This window comes from Triticum aestivum, chromosome 4B (assembly GCF_018294505.1).
Source record: "Triticum aestivum cultivar Chinese Spring chromosome 4B, IWGSC CS RefSeq v2.1, whole genome shotgun sequence".
NCBI classification, from domain to species: Eukaryota; Viridiplantae; Streptophyta; class Magnoliopsida; order Poales; family Poaceae; genus Triticum; species Triticum aestivum.
In genome coordinates, this window is record NC_057804.1 from 449,694,756 (window position 1) to 449,717,879 (window position 23,124).

Below are 23,124 nucleotides of genomic sequence, written 5' to 3' on the forward strand. Positions count from 1 at the left end.
TTTGTGTTAGTGGCTATCCGATAAAGGTTGGGGTGGCTTTGCCAAAGGGGGGAAGTACCCAGCCAATGATCGAGCCAAAACCGGGCTGATTGGCCATTGTTAATCTGAAATTTGGCCCCAATGTCAAAAGCCGGCCGCACCGCTTGGAGCCCTCTCCAAAACACGGAGCCGTTGGCCGAGGCCGTGAAGGGGTTCCCGTTTGGGAAGTACTTGGACCTTAACAGTCTCGCCCAGAGCCCCGACTCATCTTGGGCCAACGGCCACCACCATTTGGCAAGGAGGGCGACGTTCATTAGTTTGGAATTGAGAATTCCCAATCCACCATATTTTTTTGGCCTACAAACAGCCGCCCATTTGACAAGGTGGTATTTCCTCTTGATTCCAGTTCCTTCCCAAAAGAACCGTGATCTCGGAGTATCTAGCTCTGCGTGAACGCCGTTAGCTAGCAAGAACATCCCCATTGTGAAAAGGGGAAGAGAAGAGAGGCTCGAGTTTGTCAGAATAAGCCTTGCGGCCGAGGACATGAATCTCCCACGCCACGGGCTTACCCTGTTGGCCACTTTCCCGTACAGGGGCTCCCACTCAAAAATCGAAAGTTTGCGGTGAGATATAGGAAGCCCAAGGTACTTAATTCGAAAGCTCCCCAGCTTGCAATTAAGTAGGTTTGCGACACGTGTGCTGTGTTGGTCTTCCATCCCCATGGTAATGACCTCACTCTTAAGAAAGTTAATCTTGAGTCCGGAGAGGAGCTCAAAAGCTAATAGCAAGAGCTTTATCGTAGCAATACTATGGTCGTCCGGGTTAAACAGCAGCAAGGTGTCGTCAGCATATTGGAGGTGTGTCACACCACCTGAAATGAGGTGTGGGACAAGCCCCTTGATGTGTCCCGCCTCCCTGGCTTTGGACAACATGGCAGCCAAAGCGTCCGCCACAAAGTTAAAGACGAGGGGGAAAACGGGGTCGCCTTGTCTAAGTCCTTTCCTATTACAAAAGAACTTACCCATATCTCCATTGACAATAACTGAGGTGTTGCCACTCGAGATCAGATGCATGATCCGGTGGACGAACCCTGCCTCAAAACCCTTTTTGAGGAGGACCTCCCGTACAAACTCCCAGTTAACACGATCGTATGCTTTTTCGAAATCTAATTTGAGGATGATGCCCTGGCCCTGCGAACGTTTCAACTCATGTATAATCTCCGTAAGGGTAATAGGCCCTTCCAGGATGTTCCTGCCTTTAAGGAAAGTGGTCTGGCTAGTGCTAATGACACGTTGAGCGACCGACGCTAACCTAGAGGCATAGGCCTTGGCACAAATCTTGAATGGAACGTTTATGAGCATGATCGGCCGGAACTGCTTAATAGAATCCGCCCCTTTAACCTTGGGGATCAGGCATATGGCCCCATAATTGAGACGCGACAGGTCCACCGAACCAAGGGTAAAGCCATTGAGAATCGCTAGAAACAAGGCCCTAAGCGCCGGCCAAAACCGTTTAAAGAACTCCACCGGCCATCCATCCGGGCCAGGAGCCGTGCCGTTCTTCATGCCAGCAAGCGCACTATCGAGCTCTTACGTCGAAAAGGACACCATCAAGGCGTCATTTTCCTGCTGCGAAACACGCTTGTGCAAGCCCCATAAGTCTTCCCTGAGACTTAAACTCTTTACTTCGGTTGTACCCAACAGCTCGACGAAGAAATCAAAGATGTGCTTAACTATTTCGTTTTGGGTGACCAGGGTCCCGCCCTCCGACTAGAGCCTAAGAATCATGCTCTTGCGCTTACGACCATTAGCGTAAGCGTGGAAGTATCCTGTGTTTGCGTCGCCTTTCACGACCCACTTAACGCCGCCCCTGCGGCGCCAATACTCCTCCTCTGCCCTGAGAATAGCCAAGACTTGGTGCTCTAAGGAGTATCTATACTCCCATTCGTCCCCAGAGAAGGTTCTCATGTCCGCCTGCGCGTCTAAGAGAGCGATTTCATTCACTATGCGCTCCCGAACCCTTTTAGATTCGCTGCCATGATTGGCCCCCCAACCCCTGAGGAAAGCCCGTAAGGCGGCGGCAGCAGAGGACCATAACTCTACTGGTCCTCGTTGGCGGCCAACCTGGTTACCAATCAAAGACCAACGGTCCGTGACAAGTTGGCAGAAACCTTCATGTTCGAACCACGCCGTCTCGAAAAAGAATCTACGGCTACGATGCACACTTTCCTCCCCTGATGAAAGAATCAGAGGAACGTGGTCTGATCCAATGCGCGTTTCCGCCACTAAGGTACATAGGGGGAACAAGACCTCCTAGTCACTTGAACAAAAAACACAGTCAAGTACACATCACACTGGCTCCCGTTGTTTGTTTGTCCAAGTATATCTTGTCCCTGTACGCGCAATCTCTCTAAGAGCAGCGGCCGCGATGGCATTATTGAACAAGGACACCCTAGCCCAGTCAATGTTGTCGTTGCTCTTATCCGCCCCCGAGCGGACCAAGTTAAAATCACCTCCCACCAAACTGGTAAGTTGGACACTTGTTTGGCCCCAACCAGAGCTATGAGTTCTCCCAAGAACTCCGCAGACCGCGCATGATTAGCCGGCCCATATACACTTACGATCACCCAAGAGGCAAGGGAAACCCGATGACGAAAAGTGGCAGCGATATAAAACGAACCAGATTCCCACATAATAATGCCGCAAGCATCTTTATTACAACCCATCAATTGACCACTAGAAAGGCCCACGGAAGGGGTCCAGAACCAATCAAAACGCTGGAGCGGATCGTACGCCAAAAGATCTCTAAATGAAAAATCAGCCTTAATCGTCTCCTGGAGCGCGACAAAGTCGATGTGTTCTTTGGCCATATACTCACGCAGTTGCGTACGCCGCCCCACATGCCCACAACCACGGATATTCCAGAAGATGTATCGCATCAAATGATCCGGTTGCGCAGGCGGACTCCACGGGAGCTAACCGCCTTGGCCACACGCTTCCTAACCGGCGCCCGGCTGGAAGAGGGAAAGTCCGAGGCCACCCCAGCCTCGTCTCCCTCGATGGGCAGAGAGACAAGACCAGCCCCTACTGGTGCTGAAGACTGGCCGTCCACTGACTGAATGGCCACGCCCCTGGCAGCAGCAGCCGCCAGGGCGGCCTGAGCTTCTTCACACGCTCGCACTAACGGAATAATGTCCAAAGTCAAAGAATCAAGCGCAACACCACTATCATGAAGAATCTCGGCAAGATGCTCGTCGGAAAAAGCATTCAGAATCTTAAAAGAAGGGGTAGGGTTACCTGCAACATCCATGTTTTTGTCAGCAGCACGGAGCTTGGCACTTTCCAGAGAACATAAGTCCCCAAGCTTGGCCTTGGCACGAGCACTTGGAGCCCGGGACGCCACTGGGGTTGCCCTTGTACGCTTGGCCTTGGCTGCTGGCCCTGAAGCCACCAAAGCCGCCCCCAACTCGCCCCCCAGCGCCGCGCCGACCCCGCCGCAGCCGTGTCCACCGTCTTGCACCCAGCCTTCCGCCCAGCAGTCTTCTTGGCCTGGCGGCCGGAGCCGCTCGACAGGCGCCCTTCCGAGACCGGAGTGGGTACCAAGTCCATGAGGATGCAGTCCAACCCCGAGCCCCCTCCGCCCCCTGGAGAGGCAGGCAAGGCCTCGGTCTCCATGGCCACCAACGACAGAGGCACTATCGCATTCCCCAGCCTTTCGAAGGACGGGTCCAGAGAGCGAGCGAGGGGGGGAAGGCTTACGGTCGTGTCTTGAGTCGCTATCACCCCCAGTTTCTCCCAAGTTTCAGTATCAATTGAAGTATCTTTGATGCTATCTTCATGCTCATCAGCCAGCTCGCCCATCACCCCATCTTGACCAACCGCCCGCACTCTGAAGCCAGCCGCCTCCTTCTGTGGCACCACCGACGCAGCAATGGGCACTATCGCACCAGTGGCAGTCACCTTGGAGGAATTGCCCGCGGGTGGCCCAGGCTTGTGAGGCCCGCCCTTGCCATGCTGGCTGTCAGGCGGGGGAGCGGAGGGGCCCGCCCCCGGAGCCCCTCCCCCAACCCCCAGCCACCGCGGGAGCTGCTCCAGCTCAACCCTGATCTGGTACCCTTCGTGGTTGAACCAAACCTCCACTGTGCCGTTCAGCTTGGCCGGAGTCTTGCAAGCCAGTTTCATCCGCACCGGACCCAATTTAATGATGGAGAGCTCATCGACCACGATAGGCCGCCCCAACATCTTGAAAGCCTCCTCGATACACTCGATCTTGCGATGCTTCTCAGGGATCCCATGGAGCCGCACCCATGCTTCTGGCATCACCATAGGTTGAATCACCTCGTGCACCACATCACGCACCCTAGCGGTGATGTCGTTAATTGAGAGGAACAGCTTGCCACTAGTCCGACCCATATGAAGGAGATCTGCAGAGGGGAAAACCACCATGAAATCGTCTTCTCCCACTTGAGTGACTTGCTAGTCCCAATCCCCCGTAACCATGTGCTTGAGCTCCTGCTTGAGGACCCGCAGATTCAGGCGGCCCGGCTCTGCGGAGAGAATCACAGCATTGCCGATCGAGACCAGCCGAGGACCCTCGGACTCCGCCTCCTCTTCAAACTGCAGACAGAAGAAACCCTCCCCTGAAATTGCGCTTCTCATGATCTGCAGGCTTGGCTGACACCCCTTCGTCGGACAGTGCGCAGATGCATGTCCCTCTTCCTTGCATAGCACACACAAGGGCTGAAATTTGCACTTGGACTGATAGTGACCTAGCCTGCCGCACTTGAAGCACTCCACATCCATCTCCTCCGACGCGTCCTCCACCGGAATGGGCTCGCCCGCTATGCCCTTCGCACCAGGGGGGAGAGACACCGCCAGAGGTTCGGCCGCCGCCCTAGGCTTATTGGCCAGAGGATCCCCATGGCCACCACCATAGTTGGGAAGATCCGCTGGCTTGCGCTCGAGCTCCCGGCGCCGAGCCATCTCTTTTTTCTTCTTTCTTCGCTCCTGCTGCTGGATCCACCAAGGGGGAGGAGGACCCCAATCCCCCTCGCGCCCCTCCTGCTCGTGGCTTCGCTCAGATCTGCCGCTCGGTCTTGCGCACATCTCTTTCTTTGCCTTCTCCCTCAGATCGTGCTCACACCGCCGCTCCCCATCCGAGACCAGAGGCTCCATTGGCCTCTTCTCCGCACGCCGCCCGCTCATCACCGCCGCCGCAAACGAAATGGAGAGAGGAGGAGGTGGGGAGATGGGGTGGATGGAGCGAACGAGGTGAGCCCAGCGCCGCACCTTGTTTCTGGAAGCATGAAACCCTAGCGTGGGGTCGAGGCAGCCGCGTCACATCCATATATAGGCGCCACCGCTGGGCCTAGGCCGAGGCAGGCCCGGCACAGGCTGGTCAGAACCGACAGGACCACTTAGAGCCAGACCCCCGGGACCAGAAGGCACACTGTCCCCCACTAGACTTGGGCCGCCGACCCTCACTAAACTTGGTGAGTGGGCCGGCCCATGATCCACCTGCCCCTCGGCGGCCCCTGGCCCAGTGCCCGCAACCCTAGTCGCAAGGGAGCCAGAACCGCCCGCCGCCTCCTGCGGCACGGCCAGCGGTGCCGCCAGCACCCGCCCGACCGTTGCCGCCGCCGCCAGACATGGCCACTCCACCTCCGAGTCCACCGCAGCCAGGAGTGCAGCCGCCCCCTCTCCTGGATGCCCCGTGCGGCACCCCCTGGAGATGCCGAGCCCTTGCCCGGAGTCAAAGAGGGTCTCCAAGCACGGACTGCGACCTCGCGCGACCCCCGATCTCCCGGAGCAAAACGGCGGCGCGCCCTCACGGCGCCGCTCCCCTCCGCATGCGCACAAGCCACAAAATCTCCAAGCGACGGCCTCGCGCGGCGCCAGATGCTCAGCCTCCACCGTTGAATCCACAACCTCCTCGGCCTCGTCCTTCGAATCGAAATCAGCCAACGCCCAAAAGCGGCCTCCCACGGATGCCAGCGCCGCGCCTGCCCCCATGGCCGGCCCCGCCCTCGGCGGAGAGGCGCTAGCGCCACGCCGGACAACCTCCCAGCCCTCGCTGGCCGGAGCCGAAGGCGACCGGGGCAGGGAGCCCGGGCCGTCGCCAGGAGGAGAGCCTAACGGTCCGCTCATTCTCGCGTGGTGGCGGATCGACAAAACCTTCTGGTTGCATCATATACAACTCTTTTTCCAGAAATCCGTTCAGGAATGCAGTTTTGACATCCATTTGCCAAATTTCATAATCATAAAATGCGGCAATTGCTAACATGATTCGGACAGACTTAAGCATCACTACGGGTGAGAAGGTCTCATCGTAGTCAACCCCTTGAACTTGTCGAAAACCTTTTGCAACAAGTCGAGCTTTGTATATAGTAACACTACTATCAGTGTCCATCTTCCTCTTGAAGATCCATTTATTCTCTACGGCTATCCGATCATCGGGCAAGTCCACCAAAGTCCACAATTTGTTCTCATACATGGATCCCATCTCAGATTTCATGGCCTCAAACCATTTCGCGGAATCTGGGCTCATCATCGCTTCCTCATAGTTTGTAGGTTTATCATGGTCTAGTAACATGACTTCCAGAATAGGATTACCATACCACTCTGGTGCGGACCGTACTCTGAAAGACCTACGAGGTTCTGTAGTAACTTGATTTGAAGTTTCATGATCATCATCATTAGCTTCCTCACTAATTGGTGTAGGCATCACTGGAACTGATTTTAGTGATGAACTATTTTCCAATTCGGGAGAAGGTACTATTACCTCATCAAGTTCTACTTTTCTCCCACTCACTTCTTTCGAGAGAAACTCCTTCTCTAGAAAGGATCCATTCTTAGCAACGAATATTTTGCCTTCGGATCTGTGATTAGAAGGTGTACCCAAAAGTCTCCTTTGGGTATCCTATGAAGATGCATTTCTCCGATTTGGGTTCGAGCTTATCAGGTTGAAACTTTTTCACATAAGCATCGCAACTCCAAACTTTAAGAAACGACAACTTAGGTTTATTGCTAAACCATAGTTCATACGGTGTTGTCTCAACGGATTTAGATGGTGCCCTATTTTAACGTGAATGCAGCTATCTCTAATGCATAACCCCAAAACGATATTGGTAAATCGGTAAGAGACATCATTGATCGCACCATATCCAATAAAGTGCAGTTATGACGTTCAGACACACTGTTACGATGTGGTGTTCCAGGTGACATGAGTTTGTGGAACTATTCCACATTATTTGAACTGAAGGCCAAAATCGTAACTCAAATATTCATCTCTATGGTCAGATCGTAGAAATTTTATTTTCTTGGTACGATGATTTTCCACTTCACTCTGAAATTCTTTGAACCTTTCAACTGTTTCAGACTTATGTTTCATCAACTAGATATACCCATATCTGCTCAAATCATCTGTGAAGGTCAGAAAATAATGATATTCGCCACGAGCCTTAATACTCACTGGTCTGCATACATCAGTATGTATTATGTCCAACAAGTTAGTAGCTCGTTCCATTGTTCCGGAGAACGGAGTTTTAGTCATCTTGCCCAAAAGGCGCGGTTCACACGCATCAAATGATTCGTAACCAAATGATTATGAAAATCCATCTTTATGGAGTTTCTTCATGCGCTTTACACCGATATAACCAAATGGTAGTGCCATAAATAAGTTGCACTATCATTATTAACTTTGCATCTTTTGGCATCAATATTATGAATATGTGTATCACTATGATCGAGATCCAACAAACTTATTTTCATTGGGTGTATGACCATTGAATGTTTTATTCAAGTAAACAGAACAACAATTATTCTCTGACTTTAAATGAATAACCGTATTGCAATAAACATGATCAAATCATATTCATGTTCAACGCAAAAGCCAAATAACATTTATTTAGGTCTAACACTAATCCCGAAAGTATAGGGAGTGTGTGATGATGATCATATCAATCTTGGAACTACTTCCAACACTCATCGTTACTTCCCCTCAACTAGTCTCTGTTTATTCTGTAACTCCTGTTTCGAGTTACTAATCTTAGCAACCGAACAATTATCAAATACTCCGGGGGGCTACTATAAACACTAGTAAGGCACACATCAATAACCTGTATATCAAATATACCCTTGTTCACTTTGCCATCCTTCTTATCCACCAAATATTCAGGGCATTTCCGCTTCCAGTGACCATTTCCTTTGCAGTGTAAGCACTCAGTTTCAGGCTTTGGTCCAGCTTTGGGATTCTTCGCAGGAGTGACAACTTGCTTGTCATTCTACTTGAAGTTCCCTTTCTTTCCCTTTGCCCATTTCTTGAAACTATTGGTCTTGTCAATCATCAACACTTGATGCTCTTTTCTTGATTTCTACCTTCGTCGATTTCAACATCACGAAGAGCTCGGGAATCGTTTTCGTCATCCCTTGCATACTATAGTTCATCATGAAGTTCTATTAACTTGGTGATGGTGACTAGAGAACTCTGTTAATCACTATCTTATCCGGAAGATTAACTCCCACTTGATTCAAGTGATTGTAGTACCCAGACAATCTGAGCACATGCTCACTAGTTGAGCAATTCTCCTCCATCTTTTAGCTATAGAACTTGTTGGAGACTTCATATCTCTCAACTCAAGTATTTGCTTGAAATATTAACTTCAACCCCTGGAACATCTCATATGGTCCATGACGTTCAAAACATATTTGAAGTCCCGATTCTAAGCCATTAAGCATGGTGCACTAAACTATCAAGTAGTCATCATATTGAGCTAGCCAAACGTTCATAACGTCTACATCTGCTCCTGCAATAGGTCTGTCACCTAGCGGTGCATCAAGGACATAATTCTTCTGTGCAGCAATGAGGATAATCCTCAGATCACGGATCCAATCCGCATCATTGCTACTATCATCTTTCAACTTAGTTTTCTCTAGGAACACATATAAAACATATGAAAGCAACAACGCAAGCTATTGATCTACAACATAATTTGCAAAATACTACCAGGACTAAGTTCATGATAAATTTAAGTTCAATTAATCATATTACTTAACAACTCCCACTTAGATAGACATCCCTCTAATCATCTAAGTGATCACGTGATGCAAATCAACTAAGCTATGTCCAATCATCACGTGAGATGGAGTAGTTTTCAATGGTGAACATCATTATGTTGATCATATCTACTATATGATTCACGCTCGACCATTCGGTCTCAGTGTTCCGAGGCCATATCTGTATATGCTAGGCTCGTCAAGTTTAACCTGAGTATTCCGCGTGTGCAACTGTTTTGCACCCATTGTATTTGAACGTAGAGCCTATCACACCCGATCATCACGTGGTGTCTCAGCACGAAGAACTTTCGCAACGGTGCATACTCAGGGAGAACACTTATACCTTGAAATTTAGTGAGAGATCATCTTATAATGCTACCGTCAACCAAAGGAAAATAAGATGCATAAAGGATAAACATCACATGCAATCAATATAAGTGATATAATATGGCCATCATCATCTTGTGCTTGTGATCACCTTGTCCGAAGCACCATCATGATCACCATCATCACCGGCGCGACACCTTGATCTCCATCGTAGCATCGTTGTCGTTTCGCCACCTATTGCTTCTACCACTATCGCTGCCGCTTAGTGATAAAGTAAAGCAATTATAGGGCGATTGCATTGCATACAATAAAGCGACAACCATATTGAAAGGATCGAGAAGAGGTGTCTAGAGGGGGGTGATTAGACACTAAGTACCAAAAGTTGCAGTTTTTAACTTCTTTAAGTTGGAGTGGAGTTTAGGCACAAGTTTAACACTCACTATACATATCAAGCAAGCATGCAAAGAGTATATGAGCGGCGGAAAGTAAAGCATGCAACTTGCAAGAATTTAAAGGGAAGGGTTTGGAGAATTCAAACGCAATTGAAGACACAGATGTTTTTGTCATGGTTCCGATAGGTGGTGCTATCGTTCATCCACGTTGATGGAGACTTCAACCCATGAAGGGTTACGATTGCGCGAGTCCATGGAGGGCTCCACCCACGAAGGGTCCATGAAGAAGCAACCTTGTCTATCCCATCATGGCCGTCGCCCACAAAGGACTTGCCTCAATAGCGATAGATCTTCACGAAGTAGGCAATCTCCTTGCCCTTACAAACTCCTTGGTTCAACTCCACAATCTTGTAGGAGGCTCCCAAGTGACACCTAGCCAATCTAGGAGACACCACTCTCCAAGAAGTAACAAATGGTGTATTGATGATGAACTCCTTGCTCTTGTGCTTCAAATGATAGTCTCCCCAACACTCAACTCTCTCTCACAGGATTTGGATTTGGTGGAAAGAAGATTTGAGTGGAAAGCAACTTGGGGAAGGCTAGAGATCAAGATTCATATGGTAGGAATGGAATATCTTGGCCTCAACACATGAGTAGGTGGTTCTCTCTCAGAAAATGCATGCTGGAAGTGTAGGTTCGTTCTGATGGCTCTCTCCATGAATGAAGAGGAGGTGGAGGGGTATATATAGCCTCCACACAAAATCTAGCCGTTACACACAACTTGCCAAACTCGGTGGGGCTGAATTGAAAAACTCGGTCGGACCGATTCAGCAAATCTAGTGACCGTTAGGATTTTCGGTGGGACCGACATGCAACTCAGTAGGACCGATATGGTTAGGGTTAGGGCTTAATGTAATCTCGGTAAGACCGATTACACAAACTCGGTGGGACCGATTTTGGTAATAAGATAACCAGAGAGTTGGTCAGGCAAACTCGGTTTGACCGATTTCACAAGCTCGGTAGGACCGATTTTGGTAATAAGTTAACCAGAGAGTTTGCATTGTAATCTCGGTAGTACTGATTGCTCAAACTCGGTGAGACCGATTTTGGTAATGGACATACAAAAAGAGATTACAATCCCATCTCGGTGAGACCGAGATCCCTATCGGTGAGACCAATTTGCCTAGGGTTTGTGGCAGTGGCTATGACATCTGAACTCGGTGGCGCCGGATAGAAAGAATCCGTAGGGCCGAGTTAGACTTTTGGTTTAGGACATATGTGGATGTGAGAAAGTAGTTGAGGGCTTTGGAGCATATCACTAAGCACTTTGAGCAAGCAAGCCATTAAGCAACACCTCATCCCCTCTTGATAGTATTGGCTTTTCCTATAGACTCAATGTGATCTTGGATCACTAAAATAGAAAATGTAGAGTCTTGATCTTGGAGCTTGAGCCAATCCTTTGTCCTTAGCATCTTGAAGGGGTTCCACATCCTTCAGTCCATGCCACTCCATTGTTGAACTTGTCTGAAACATACTAGGTAAAAGTGTTAGTCCAACAAGAGATATGTTGACATTAATTACCAAACCCACCCAGGGAGCACTTGTGCTTTCAATCTCCCCCTTTTTGGTAAGTGATGATAACATACATCAAAGCCTTAGATAAAGATATAAAGTATAATAAGTAAAGCTTTGGAAAGATATGTAACATGCATAGGCTCCCCCTACATGTATGCAATCATGTGAATATGGAATATAGAAGCATGTGAATGCATAAACATGACAGAGTAAGCAATGTGTTACATGTATCTTGGCTATATGCATCAGAGCAAATGATGTGAGTATGAGAAATGTACCTTCATGCTCATGAGTCCTTCTTGCAAACAGTATGTACATCAGTAAGAATTCTTCATACGCATGATTGTGATGCATATACTTACCTTGTGGTCTTGAGTTGGCTTGGATGGAATGAACCTGTGAAAATAAGGTTAGATAACACAGGTACACCTACTGGCCAGAGCAAACAAAAGAAACCACAAGAGTACTAAGACTGGGATGACATGTTGAGAGTGAGTACTAAGTACCACATTGAATATAGACATGTCCCCAAAGGTAAAGATGTGCAATGAATTTAAAGAATTTCTTTCCCTTAGATGTCTTGCTCCCCCTGAATCTAGAATGGGATACTGGGAGAAGATAGGGAACAGAAAATCAGAGCAAAATGCAAAATCAGAGCTCAAAGAAACAAATGAACAGAGCTAATGCAAATAAGCACATATGAACATGTCTTTCCCCTCAAGAAGACATGTGGCATCTCTCCTCTTGAACACCAAGCATCTGGGATCCTTGAAGATTACTCTCTTCTTGAGTATTCTCTCCCCCTGGAGATATCTCTCCCCCTGTTGAAGTGATAAGCTTTGATGTGATCTCTCTTTGATGTGATCTCTCTCTCTCCCTTTGACATCAATTTCCAAGAAGGGCCTTCTGGAATTTGTCGTGAATGGATTTGGTCCTTGAGTCACAGCACAAAGCACTAAGGAAAGTGTGATGCTTGTAGAGGACAAGATTCATTGAGTGGAGCTGGATCAAAAGTAAAGCAGGAATAAATGGCAAAATGTTTTTCCTGTTGTGAAATCGGTGGCACCGAGTTGGATGCTTCGGTTGCACCAAATGATTTCGGTTAGACCGAAAACAAGAAAACAGTGTGACCGAGTTCATCACAGAGAAAACACTTGTCACCTCAGCTCACTAGACAGGTAAGATCTCACAAGGATTTGCAAGCAATTAACAGAAATATTTGCAATGAATTGGATGCAGGGAATGCAGAACAAATAGAAAAGGAAAGAAATCTAGATGAAGTTTTTTTTGAAAGGGGAAACAAATATGCATGAGAAAAATGCAAGAGCACAGAAAAAGAACACGTGAGAACTTCATCTAGAAATGGTCGGCGACAAGGTCACCTATGTTAGAGTATATTGACTTAGGAGTCAAGTGAGATCACTTGATCATAGGTCATACTCATCGTTTAAGCTCAAAATGGGGTTACCATTTTTTTGTTTAAGCATCTTGATGTATTCACATCTTGTCGAGTTGCTTTGACTCATGACTTGGAGTAAAGCTTCTCTAAGATGGAATAACATACCTTGGGTGGTGGTGTTGATCGTGATCATTTAGTTGAACCTATGTGGGTTGCTCAAGGTTGATGTAGCTCATCAAGAGTTGGGAGCACCACTTGGAATTTGAGTTCATCTACCTACATGGGTTAGTTTTTGCAAGGAAGAGCACTTGTGTATCCAAAATGACAATCATGAAGATCAACATAGAATTTGTCAAATGATATGTTTGAATGGTTCCGTGCTTCCTTGTCTTCAACCACCATTGTGTAAAGACTTGGTGATGTAGAGATTGCTCAAGATGTGAGTGAGTTGCAATCTCATAGAATTAGATTCATCCAAGTACCTACAAGGGTTAGATAACGTGCAAGATGCAAATATATCCAAGACATAAGATTTTCATCATAAGAGAAATATCACGGATTAGTCATAAGCTAATGTCTTGCATGCATCCGATGGAGTTCCTACTCCAAGTTTGAAGCATCAATGATGTTAAATTCACCTCTTAACCTGCAAAACACTTTCTCATCAAGTGGTTTAGTGAATATCCGCTAATTTCTTTTCGGTGCGAACATGCTTAAGATTAATGTCACCCTTAGCAACATGATCTCGAATGAAATGATGACGAACTTCAATATGCTTAGTTCGAGGGTGTTGCACGGGATTATGAGCAATCTTGATAGCACTTTCATTATCACAAAGTAATGGAACATGTTTCACATATATCCCATAATCTTTAAGCGTTTGGGTCATCCAAATTAATTGAGCACAACATGAACCAACGACAATGTATTCCGCTTCGGTGATGGATAAGGATACCGAGTTTTGTTTCTTGGAAGACCAAGACACAAGAGATATACCAAGAAATTGACAAGTACCCGAAGTGGACTTTCTATCAACCTTGTCACCGGCATAGTCCGAGTCGGAGTAGTCAACAAGATCGAAAGAGGCCCTCTTAGGATACCAAATGCCAAAATTTGGTGTATGGATTAAGTATCTCACTATCCTTTTCACGTCCTTAAGATGACATTCTTTAGGAGAAGCTTGATATCGTGCACACATGCACACACTTAGCATGATATCGGGACATGAAGCACATAGATATAACAATGAACCAACCATAGAGCGATAAACCTTTTGATCAACTGGTTCACCATCTTTGGTCAAATCAAGATGTCCACTAGTAGACATGGGTGTAGTCATACCTTTGCATTCTTGCATATTGAACTTCTTGAATAAGTCTTTGGTGTACTTCGTTTGAGAGACAAAGGTACCTTCCTTAGTTTGCTTGATTTGCAAACCAAGAAAGAATTTGAGTTCACTCATCATAGACATCTCAAACTTCTCCGACATTAGCTTCCCAAACTTTTCACTAAAATGAGGGTTAGTAGAACCAAATATAATATCATCAACATAGATTTGGCATACAAATAGTTCTCCATTGACCCTCTTAGTAAAAAGAGTAGAATCTATTTTTCCAATTTCAAAGCCTTTTTCAATAAGGAACTTGGTCAAGCATTTATACCATGCTCTAGGAGCTTGTTTAAGACCATAAAGAGCTTTGTGAAGTTTGTAAACATGATCAGGTTTCTTAGGATTAACAAGTCGGGAGGTTGTTTAACATAAACTTCCTCCTCTATTTCACCATTTAGAAAAGCACTTTTAATGTCCATTTGGTACAAGGTGATATCATGGTGATTAGCATAGGCAAGTAAGATGCGAATGGACTCAAGTCTAGTAACGGGAGCATAAGTCTCACCATAATCCATACCTTCGACTTGTGTGTAGCCTTGGGAGACGAGACGTGCTTTGTTGCGAACTACTTGTCCATCTTCATCTTGCTTGTTGCAAAACACCCATTTGGTACCGATGATGTTGTGGTTGTTGTCGGGCTTCTCAACCAATGTGCAAACTTGATTTCTCTCAAAGTTGTGTAGCTCTTCATGCATGGCATTTATCCACTCCGGATCTTCCAATGCCTCTTCAACATTCATAGGTTCAATGCTAGAGATGAATGAATAGTGTTCACAAAAGTTAGCTAAACGAGTTTTAGAGCGAGTGATTCTCCCGTTTTGGATATCATTGTATATTTGCTCAATGGGGTGGTCTTTAGCAATTCTTGCTCGAACTCATGAATGCTTTTGCTTGGGTCTTGGTTGAACATCTTCTTCATCTTGTTCTTCTTCTTGGCCTTCTTCATTGTTGACATTGTCGTTCTCTTGTCGTGGTGGAGAAGGAGGTTGTTGACGTTCATCTTGATGCACTTCCTCGTTTTCTTCATCTTGGTGTGTCCCACTTGTGGATGCTTCCATATCAACTCTTGGTTCACCTTGTCGTGGGGTAGAAGCTTCCACTTGGACGGACGAGGTACTCTCCTTCACCTCCGTTGGACGAATCTTGCCAATAGAAAAGTCTTGGATTGCTTCCGAGGGATCTTTGTCTCCTACATCAATTGGCAATTGCTCTACTTGCGAGCCGTTAGATTCATCAAACTTCACATCTACCGTTTCTTCAACCTTTCGGGTGAAATTGTAGTAGACACGGTATGTGTGAGAGTTTGAGCCATAACCAAGTAGGAAACCTTCATGAGACTTAGGAGCAAATTTAGAACGACGATGCTTATCAAGAATGTAGCACTTTGAGCCGAATACTCGAAAGTATCCAACTTGGGGTTTGTTACCGGTGAGGAGCTCGTATGCCGTCTTGCCGAGTAGCTTGTGAAGATACAAGCGATTTGTTGCATCACAAGCTGTCTCAACCGCTTCTGCCCAAAAGTGCTTCGGTATCTTGTACTCATCAAGCATCATTCTCGCCATTTCGATGAGCGTCTGGTTCTTCCTCTCAACAACTCCATTTTGTTGAGGTGTGTACGTAGCCAAGAACTCGTGTGAAATCTCTTCTTCATCAAGAAAGGTGTCCACATTTGTGTTCTTGAACTCCGTTCCATTGTCGCTCCGAACCTTCTTGATCTTCACTTCAAATTGATTTTGGGCCTTCCTAGCGAAGTTTTTTAAGATCTTTTGAACCTGTGATTTATCATCGAGAAAGAACACCCACGTAAATCTTGAAAAATCATCAACTATAACTAGACCAAAAGAATTTCCACCGAGACTTTTGTAGGCGTTGGGACCAAAAAGATCCATGTGAAGTAGCTCGAGTGGCCTCCTTGTCGTCATGATGTTCTTCACGGGATGCCTTCCTCCAACCTGTTTACCTGCTTGACAAGCGCTGCAAAGTCTATCCTTATCAAATATGACATCGTTAACTCCAAGGATATGATTTCCTTTAATAAGCTTGTCAAGGTTTCGCATACCAACATGACCTAATCGTCTATGCCATAACCAACCTTTAGAGGATTTAGCAATAAAGCAATTTCTAGGTTGAGCCTTTTTACTGAAATCAACAATGTACAGATCACCTCTATGTACACCGGTAAAGACCATTTTATGATTATCTCTACGAAACACTTGGCAATCTACTTCAGTAAATAGGACATTGAATCCTAAATCAGCAAGTCTAGATACTGAAAGTAAGTTGTAGCAAGAGATTCAATGAGCATGACATTTTGTATGGAGCTATCATGTGATATGGCCACCTTACCGAGGCCAACCACCTTACCCTTTGAGTTGTCACCGAAAGTGACATACTTTCGAGGACCATCGTTTTCAGCAAGCTCACGAAACATGTCTTTATCTCCGGTCATGTGATCGGTACATCCACTATCAAGAACCCATTCCTTTCCTCCTGCCATATATCCCCGAAGATTTGCCATAAGACCAAAGTGTCTCATTGCATCATCAAGATCAAAGTCACTATCACCATCCTCATCATAGTATCCATGTTCAACATCGCCATGTGGTGGATCAAATCCTAGAGAGGGTGATTCGTTAGAGTGAGTTTGACAATGATCTTGTTTATGAATTTTAATAGCTTCGGAAATAATATCACTAATAATTCCAACATCTCCTTTGGCACGCATAAGGTTTGTAAGCTCAAATAGACAATCACCAAACATATGATCACTAGAATTCAATTTACTCAAGGCAATAGACTTATGGAGAATTTCATCTAGATTTTTCAAGGAATAATTTGGAAAGCGTTCCTCAAGAAATTTCCATATGGTGTAGGCACACTTAAGAGTAGGCAAACATCCAATCAAGTTTTTAGGCAAGCCTCTAGTGATAAGTTCAACAGTTCTAAGATTGTGAATCATGTCAATTGAATCATCAAGGGTAGGATGCATAGGATCAACATGAGGTGCACAAGGGCTAGCAATGTACTTATTCAAATGATATTGCCTGAAAATCACAAGCATCTCATTTTTCCACTCATGAAAGTACTCTCCATCAAGTATAGGCACTCTATGTCTAAGACTCCCAATAGTAGACTCATCCATCTTCCTCCAATGGTGTTTAAACCAAGGCAATGGAGACCAAAGCTCTGATACCAATTGAAAAGATCGAGAAGAGGTGTCTAGAGGGGGGGGGTGATTAGACACTAAGTACCCAAAGTTGCAGTGTTTAACTTCTTTAAGTTGGAGTGGAGTTTAGGCACAAGTTTAACACTTCCCTTTACATTCTTGCAAGTTGCATGCTTTACTTTCCGCTGCTCATATACTCTTTGCATGCTTGCTTGATATGTATAGTGAGTGTTAAACTTGTGCCTAAACTCCTGCCAGTTGCCGATAACTCGATTACAAAACATGATCATCTCATACAATAAAATATAGTATCACGTCTTGACCATATCACATCACAACATGCCTTGCAAAAACAAGTTAGACGTCCTCTACTTTGTTGTTGCAAGTTTTACGTGGCTGCTACGGGCTGAGCAAGAACCGTTCTTACCTACGCACCAAAACCACAACGATAGTTCGTCAAGTTAGTGTTGTTTTAAACTTCTCAAGGACCGGGCGTAGCCACACTCGGTTCAACTAAAGTTGGAGAAACTGACACCCGCCAGCCACCTATGTGCAAAGCACGTCGGTAGAACCAGTCTTGCGTAAGCGTACACGTAATGTCAGTCCGGGCCACTTCATCCAACAATACCGCCGAACCAAAGTGTGACATGCTGGTAAGCAGTATGACTTATATCGCCCACAACTCACTTGTGTTCTACTCGTGCATATAACATCTACGCATAAAACCAGGCTCGGAAGCCAATGTTGGCGAACGTAGTAATTTCAAAAATATTCCTACGTACACGCAAGATCATGGTGATGCATAGCAACAAGAGGGGAGAGTGTTGTCCACGTACCCTCGTAGACTGACAGCCGAAGCGTTAGCACAACGTGGTTGATGTAGTCGTACGTCTTCACGATCCGACCAATCCAAGTACCGAACGTACGACACCTTCGAGTTCAGCACACATTTAGCTCGATGACGTCCCACAAACTCCGATCTAGCAGAGCTTTGCGGGAGAGTTCCTTAGCACGACGGCGTGATGACGGTGTTGATGATGCTACTGACGCAGGGCTTCGCCTAAGCACCGCTACGATATTACCGAGGTGGAATATGGTGGAGGGGGGCACCGCACACAGCTAAGAGATCAATGATCAATTGTTGTGTCTAGAGGTGCCCCCCTGCCCCCGTATATAAAGGAGCAAGGGGGAGGCCGGCCAGCCTTGGGGCGCACCAAGGAGGGGAGGATTCCTCCTCCTAGTAGGAGTAGGACTCCCCTCTTTCCTAGTCCAATTAGGAAAAGGAAGGGGGGAGGAAGGAGAGGGAAAGGAGAAGGAAAGGGGGGGCCCCCTCCCTAGTCCAATTCGGACCCCCTATAGGGAGGGGGCGCAACTGCCCCTTGTGGGCTGCCTTCCCTCTTCCCTATGGCCCATGTAGGCCCAATAGTCCCCCCGGGGTTTCCGATAACCCCCGGGCACTCCGATAAATATCCGAATCACTCGGAACCTTTCCGATGTCCGAATATAGTCGTCCAATATATCGATCTTTACGTCTCGACCATTTTGAGACTCCTCGTCATGTCCCCGATCTCATCCGGGACACCGAACTACCTTTGCTACATCAAAACACATAAACTCATAATATAACCGTCATCGAACTTTAAGCGTGCGGACCCTACGGGTTCGAGAACTATGTAGACATGACGGAGACACGTTTCCGGTCAATAACCACTAGCGGAACCTGGATGCTCATATTGGCTCCCACGTATTCTATGAAGATCTCTATCGGTCAAACCGCATAACAACATACGTTGTTCCCTTTGTCATCGGTATGTTACTTGCCCGAGATTCGATCGTCGGTATCTCAATACCTAGTTCAATCTCGTTACCGGCAAGTCTCTTTACTCGTTATGTAATGCATCATCCCGCAACTAACTCATTAGTCACATTGCTTGCAAGGCTTATAGTGATGTGCATTACCGAGAGGGCCCAGAGATACCTCTCCGATAATCGGAGTGACAAATCCTAATCTCGAAATACGCCAACTCAACATGTACCTTCGGAGACACCTGGAGCTCCTTTATAATCACCCAGTTACGGTGTGACGTTTGGTAGCACACAAAGTGTTCCTCCGGTAAACGGGAGTTGCATAACCTCATAGTCATAGGAACATGTATAAGTCATGAAGAAAGCAATAGCAACATACTAAACTATGATGTGCTAAGCTAACGGAATGGGTCAAGTCAATCACATCATTCTCTATTGATGTGATCCCGTTAATCAAATGACAACTCATGTCTATGGTTAGAAAACTTAACCATCTTTGATTAATGATTTAGTCAAGTAGAGGCATACTAGTGACACTATGTTTGTCTATGTATTCACACATGTACTAAGTTTCCGGTTAATACAATTCTAGCATGAATAATAAATATTTATTATGAAATAAGGAAATAAATAATAACTTTATTATTGCCTCTAGGGCATATTTCCTTCAATACAAGTTTGCCTTCGAATTGTATACCCCTTTACAACTTTCATCTGCATGATTCATAATATATGTTTCTCTAAAATTTGTACTTTTTTTATGATAGAGTCTCCAACAATGCATCTTCTTTTGACGTTACATTGGTGCGGCACCTAATTATAGATTATTTGCAGCTAATACTTGTTCTCGCCTTCTGATTATTTATTCACACCATGTTTTAAGAGACATTATGCAACTCCATAGATGACAATAAGCTTGTCATGAATGGAAGTGGAGCTAAAGATGTATCGCAGCAGGTTGTCACTGCCCTTGAATGCTGGAAGGTTAGTGTTGTATGAAAAGGAGAACTAATTAGAGAAGAAGTATATTTTTCAAGGAATTTGTTTTTTTAATCTTGTTTCTCCATTGATTCCGAGTTTTGAACTTCATAGCTTGGTCTGGGTTATGGTGTTCAGCTTTTCGGTGGGTTTTGTCGATCAACTTAAATTCTGTGCTTGTTGGCCCGTCCTTTTGGCATCACCTCTTGGTCATTTGGTGAATCTATATATATGTTTGTAGGAGAGCAAGTGTCTGTGACGAATACGGGTAGTTGAATAAGGCGTTCAGCAGGTTGGAGGGTTCTTATTTTTTTATAGAGATCAAGAATATTGTTCATGTTAAATTTCAGAGGTGCTGCTACAAGTACACTAATAAATGTATATTGTTCAAGTTACATGCAAAATATAGTAGTATGCCTCCATTCCAAATTATAAGATGTTTTGGCAGGCTAAAATTTGGATCACAGGAAGTATTAGTGTAATAATTGAGGTTGATGCTAGGTCCAAGCCATCTTCCGATATGCGGGGGAGAGACTAGAGGAGTGGAGGTAGTAAGATTAGAGACGTAGGTTGCAGGTGGGTTGCTCAATGTAGACCTATGTTGCAGTAGAAGTGTGATAAAATTTCGTATGATCGATTTTTGGTCGCATGTTGTCGCATGTTCGGTTTTGAGTAGGTTCTCCCTCTTACGACCACAAACCAATTACAAGAGTAAATGTGGGCCAATGAATGAATGGGAGACAACGCCACGCCCAACTTGCTTGTGTCGTCTGATGTAGATATTACATGTAAGTGTCGCACTTGTCTGATGTAGATATTGCATGTGAGTGTCGCAGTTGAACGTGTTCGGTTGTGCGAATGAAGAGATGCTAACTATCAAGAATAAATTAAGCTAGAGGGATAATATATATTTAGTTATATAGACGAAAAAAATCACACCACAAAGATACTTAAATTATAATAGAAAATTTATCGGTATGCGTGTATATATATTTTCAACATTCCGCGGCATAAAAAAAGCTAGGAAGGGAAGGCATCATAACGGATTCATTGGACATCGCCCATTATAGCATAGGTTCTTGAGAGGCATTTGCTGCCTTCTGCCCGTAGGAAGGCACGGACAGTGTCCTAGTAAAAGTAAAACTCGGGCGCGCGGCTTGAGCTCCTCGGTCTCCTCTGCCCGTAGGAAGGCACAGACAGTGTCCTAGTAAAAGTAAAACTCGGGCGCGCGGCTTGAGCTCCTCGGTCTCCTCCACGAATTCGTCACACCTGACGAGCGACCGGCAAGACAAATGGGAAGAGACCAGCTTCTATTCCGACCACAAACAGCATTTATTCCCACTAAAATCAGCGCGATTGTAACGTTTAGCGCTTAAATCGACTTGAAATTGTTTCAAGTGTATGGTCTATGATTCGCACGGCCATTCAAAAATTAGCAGAGAATGTAGTACTACTAATGGATTTACTCAGTTGCTGATGGAATACAGACTGATGAGCAAACTGGGCTCAAAACACAGACGCGAGAGACTCAAAACACTGGCTGCAACATCGGACCATCCGCACACAACACTAGAGCACAAGACACACCGCGCACGCACAGACGGCCGGACTCTGGTTTTATTTCATCACGACGACCGGGGCGAAACTCCACACCTCTGCTCTGCAGTCCACCTCACCGCGCAGCGAGCACGCAGACGCCTAGCTGGAGATCTGGATGGACTTGACCTCGGGCTTCTTGGCCTCCTCCTTGGGCACGGTGACGGTGAGCACGCCGTTCTCCATGGACGCCTTCACCTGCTCCGCCTTGGCGTTCTCCGGGAGCCTGAACCTGCGCAGGAACTTGCCGCTGCTGCGCTCCACGCGGTGCCACGTGTCGGTCTTCTCCTCCTGCTCCTTGTTCCGCTCGCCGCTGATCTGGAGGATGTTGCCGTCCTCCACCTCCACCTTCACCTCCTCCTTCTTCAGCCCTGGCACGTCCGCCTTGAACACGTGCGCCACGGGCGTCTCCTTCCAGTCGATCCGCGCGCCGGCGAAGGCCACCGTGTCAGAGGAGGTGCGCGGGACGAGGCTGCCGCTGCCGTCGGAGCCGAAGGGGAAGCCGTCGAAGGGGTCCCAGAGGTCGAGGGAGAAGGGGTCGAACACGTTGCTGCGACGGATCAGCGACATTGTCGGTGGGGATTCGAGCTGCTGGTCGAAGGAATGGACGATTTAGCTGGTGTTAGGAAGCGGAAGGGTGAGCGATTGATTTGGGAGGGATCGTTCTTTGATCGGTGCTTTGTTCAGACTTTCTTGGGTTTCTGTCGATCGGGACGGGGAAGAATTTATAGAGGGCTGGGGATGATACGGTGGGGAAGGAGAAAGCACTTCTGGAGAATTCTATTGTCTTCCCGTGAAGACTCGAGGTCACTGGATTGGGTTCGTTGGTTGGCCCGGGATTGGTTTGGTCCGCTGTCGTGGAGAAGACACCAGCAGCTTCTGGACTCTGCAGTAGATTTGCGCTGCTCCTTTTTCTTTTCTTTTTTTTGAAAAACGCATTGATACCTAGAGTCTAATTGGTTTCGTGCCAATAATTGGCATGCCAATTGTTGGCAAGTCTAAAAGTTTGGCGCTCGGTTGGCTACCAATTGATTTTTGCCCACCTCTTAAAATGTTATCAATTTCTGGCAACTTTTGGTTTTGCTAAATGTTGGCTTGCCAAATATTGGCAATGCCAAACTTTGGCAGCGAACCAATTAGCATCTTAGTATCAAAAAGGTCTGTGGGTTGCAAAGGAAAAAAAATCATAAGCTCCAATGTTCGTGACTACATTTTGCTGCATCACCGAAATACACTACCACTCTCAATTTCGTGAAATTATTAATAATTTTTTAAATCATGAAGATTTTTTTAAACTCCTGAACTTTTTTAAAATTCATGAACACTTTTACAAATTTTCAAACATTTTCTAAAATCAAGAAGATTTTTTGAATTAATGAACATTTATACTATTTGCAATTTCTTTAAAAATTTGTGAACATTTATTTAAACATTTTTTTGGATCATCACACATTTCTAGAATC

At 46.1% G+C, this 23,124-nt stretch overlaps 1 protein-coding gene across 1 annotated transcript; it reads right to left on the reverse strand.

Moving 5' to 3' along the window:
• Positions 1 to 21,497: 21,497 nt before the first annotated feature.
• Positions 21,498 to 22,470, reverse strand: LOC123092647 (17.4 kDa class I heat shock protein). Its single transcript, XM_044514463.1, has one exon. It carries the CDS (start codon positions 22,229 to 22,231, stop codon positions 21,764 to 21,766), a length of 468 nt encoding a protein of 155 aa, XP_044370398.1. The 5' UTR covers positions 22,232 to 22,470; the 3' UTR covers positions 21,498 to 21,763.
• Positions 22,471 to 23,124: the final 654 nt, after the last annotated feature.

Coding starts and splice junctions, on each gene's coding strand:
- LOC123092647 (XM_044514463.1), bottom strand. CDS start 22,231: ATGTCGCTGATCCGTCGCAGCAACGTGTTCGACCCCTTCTCCCTCGAC.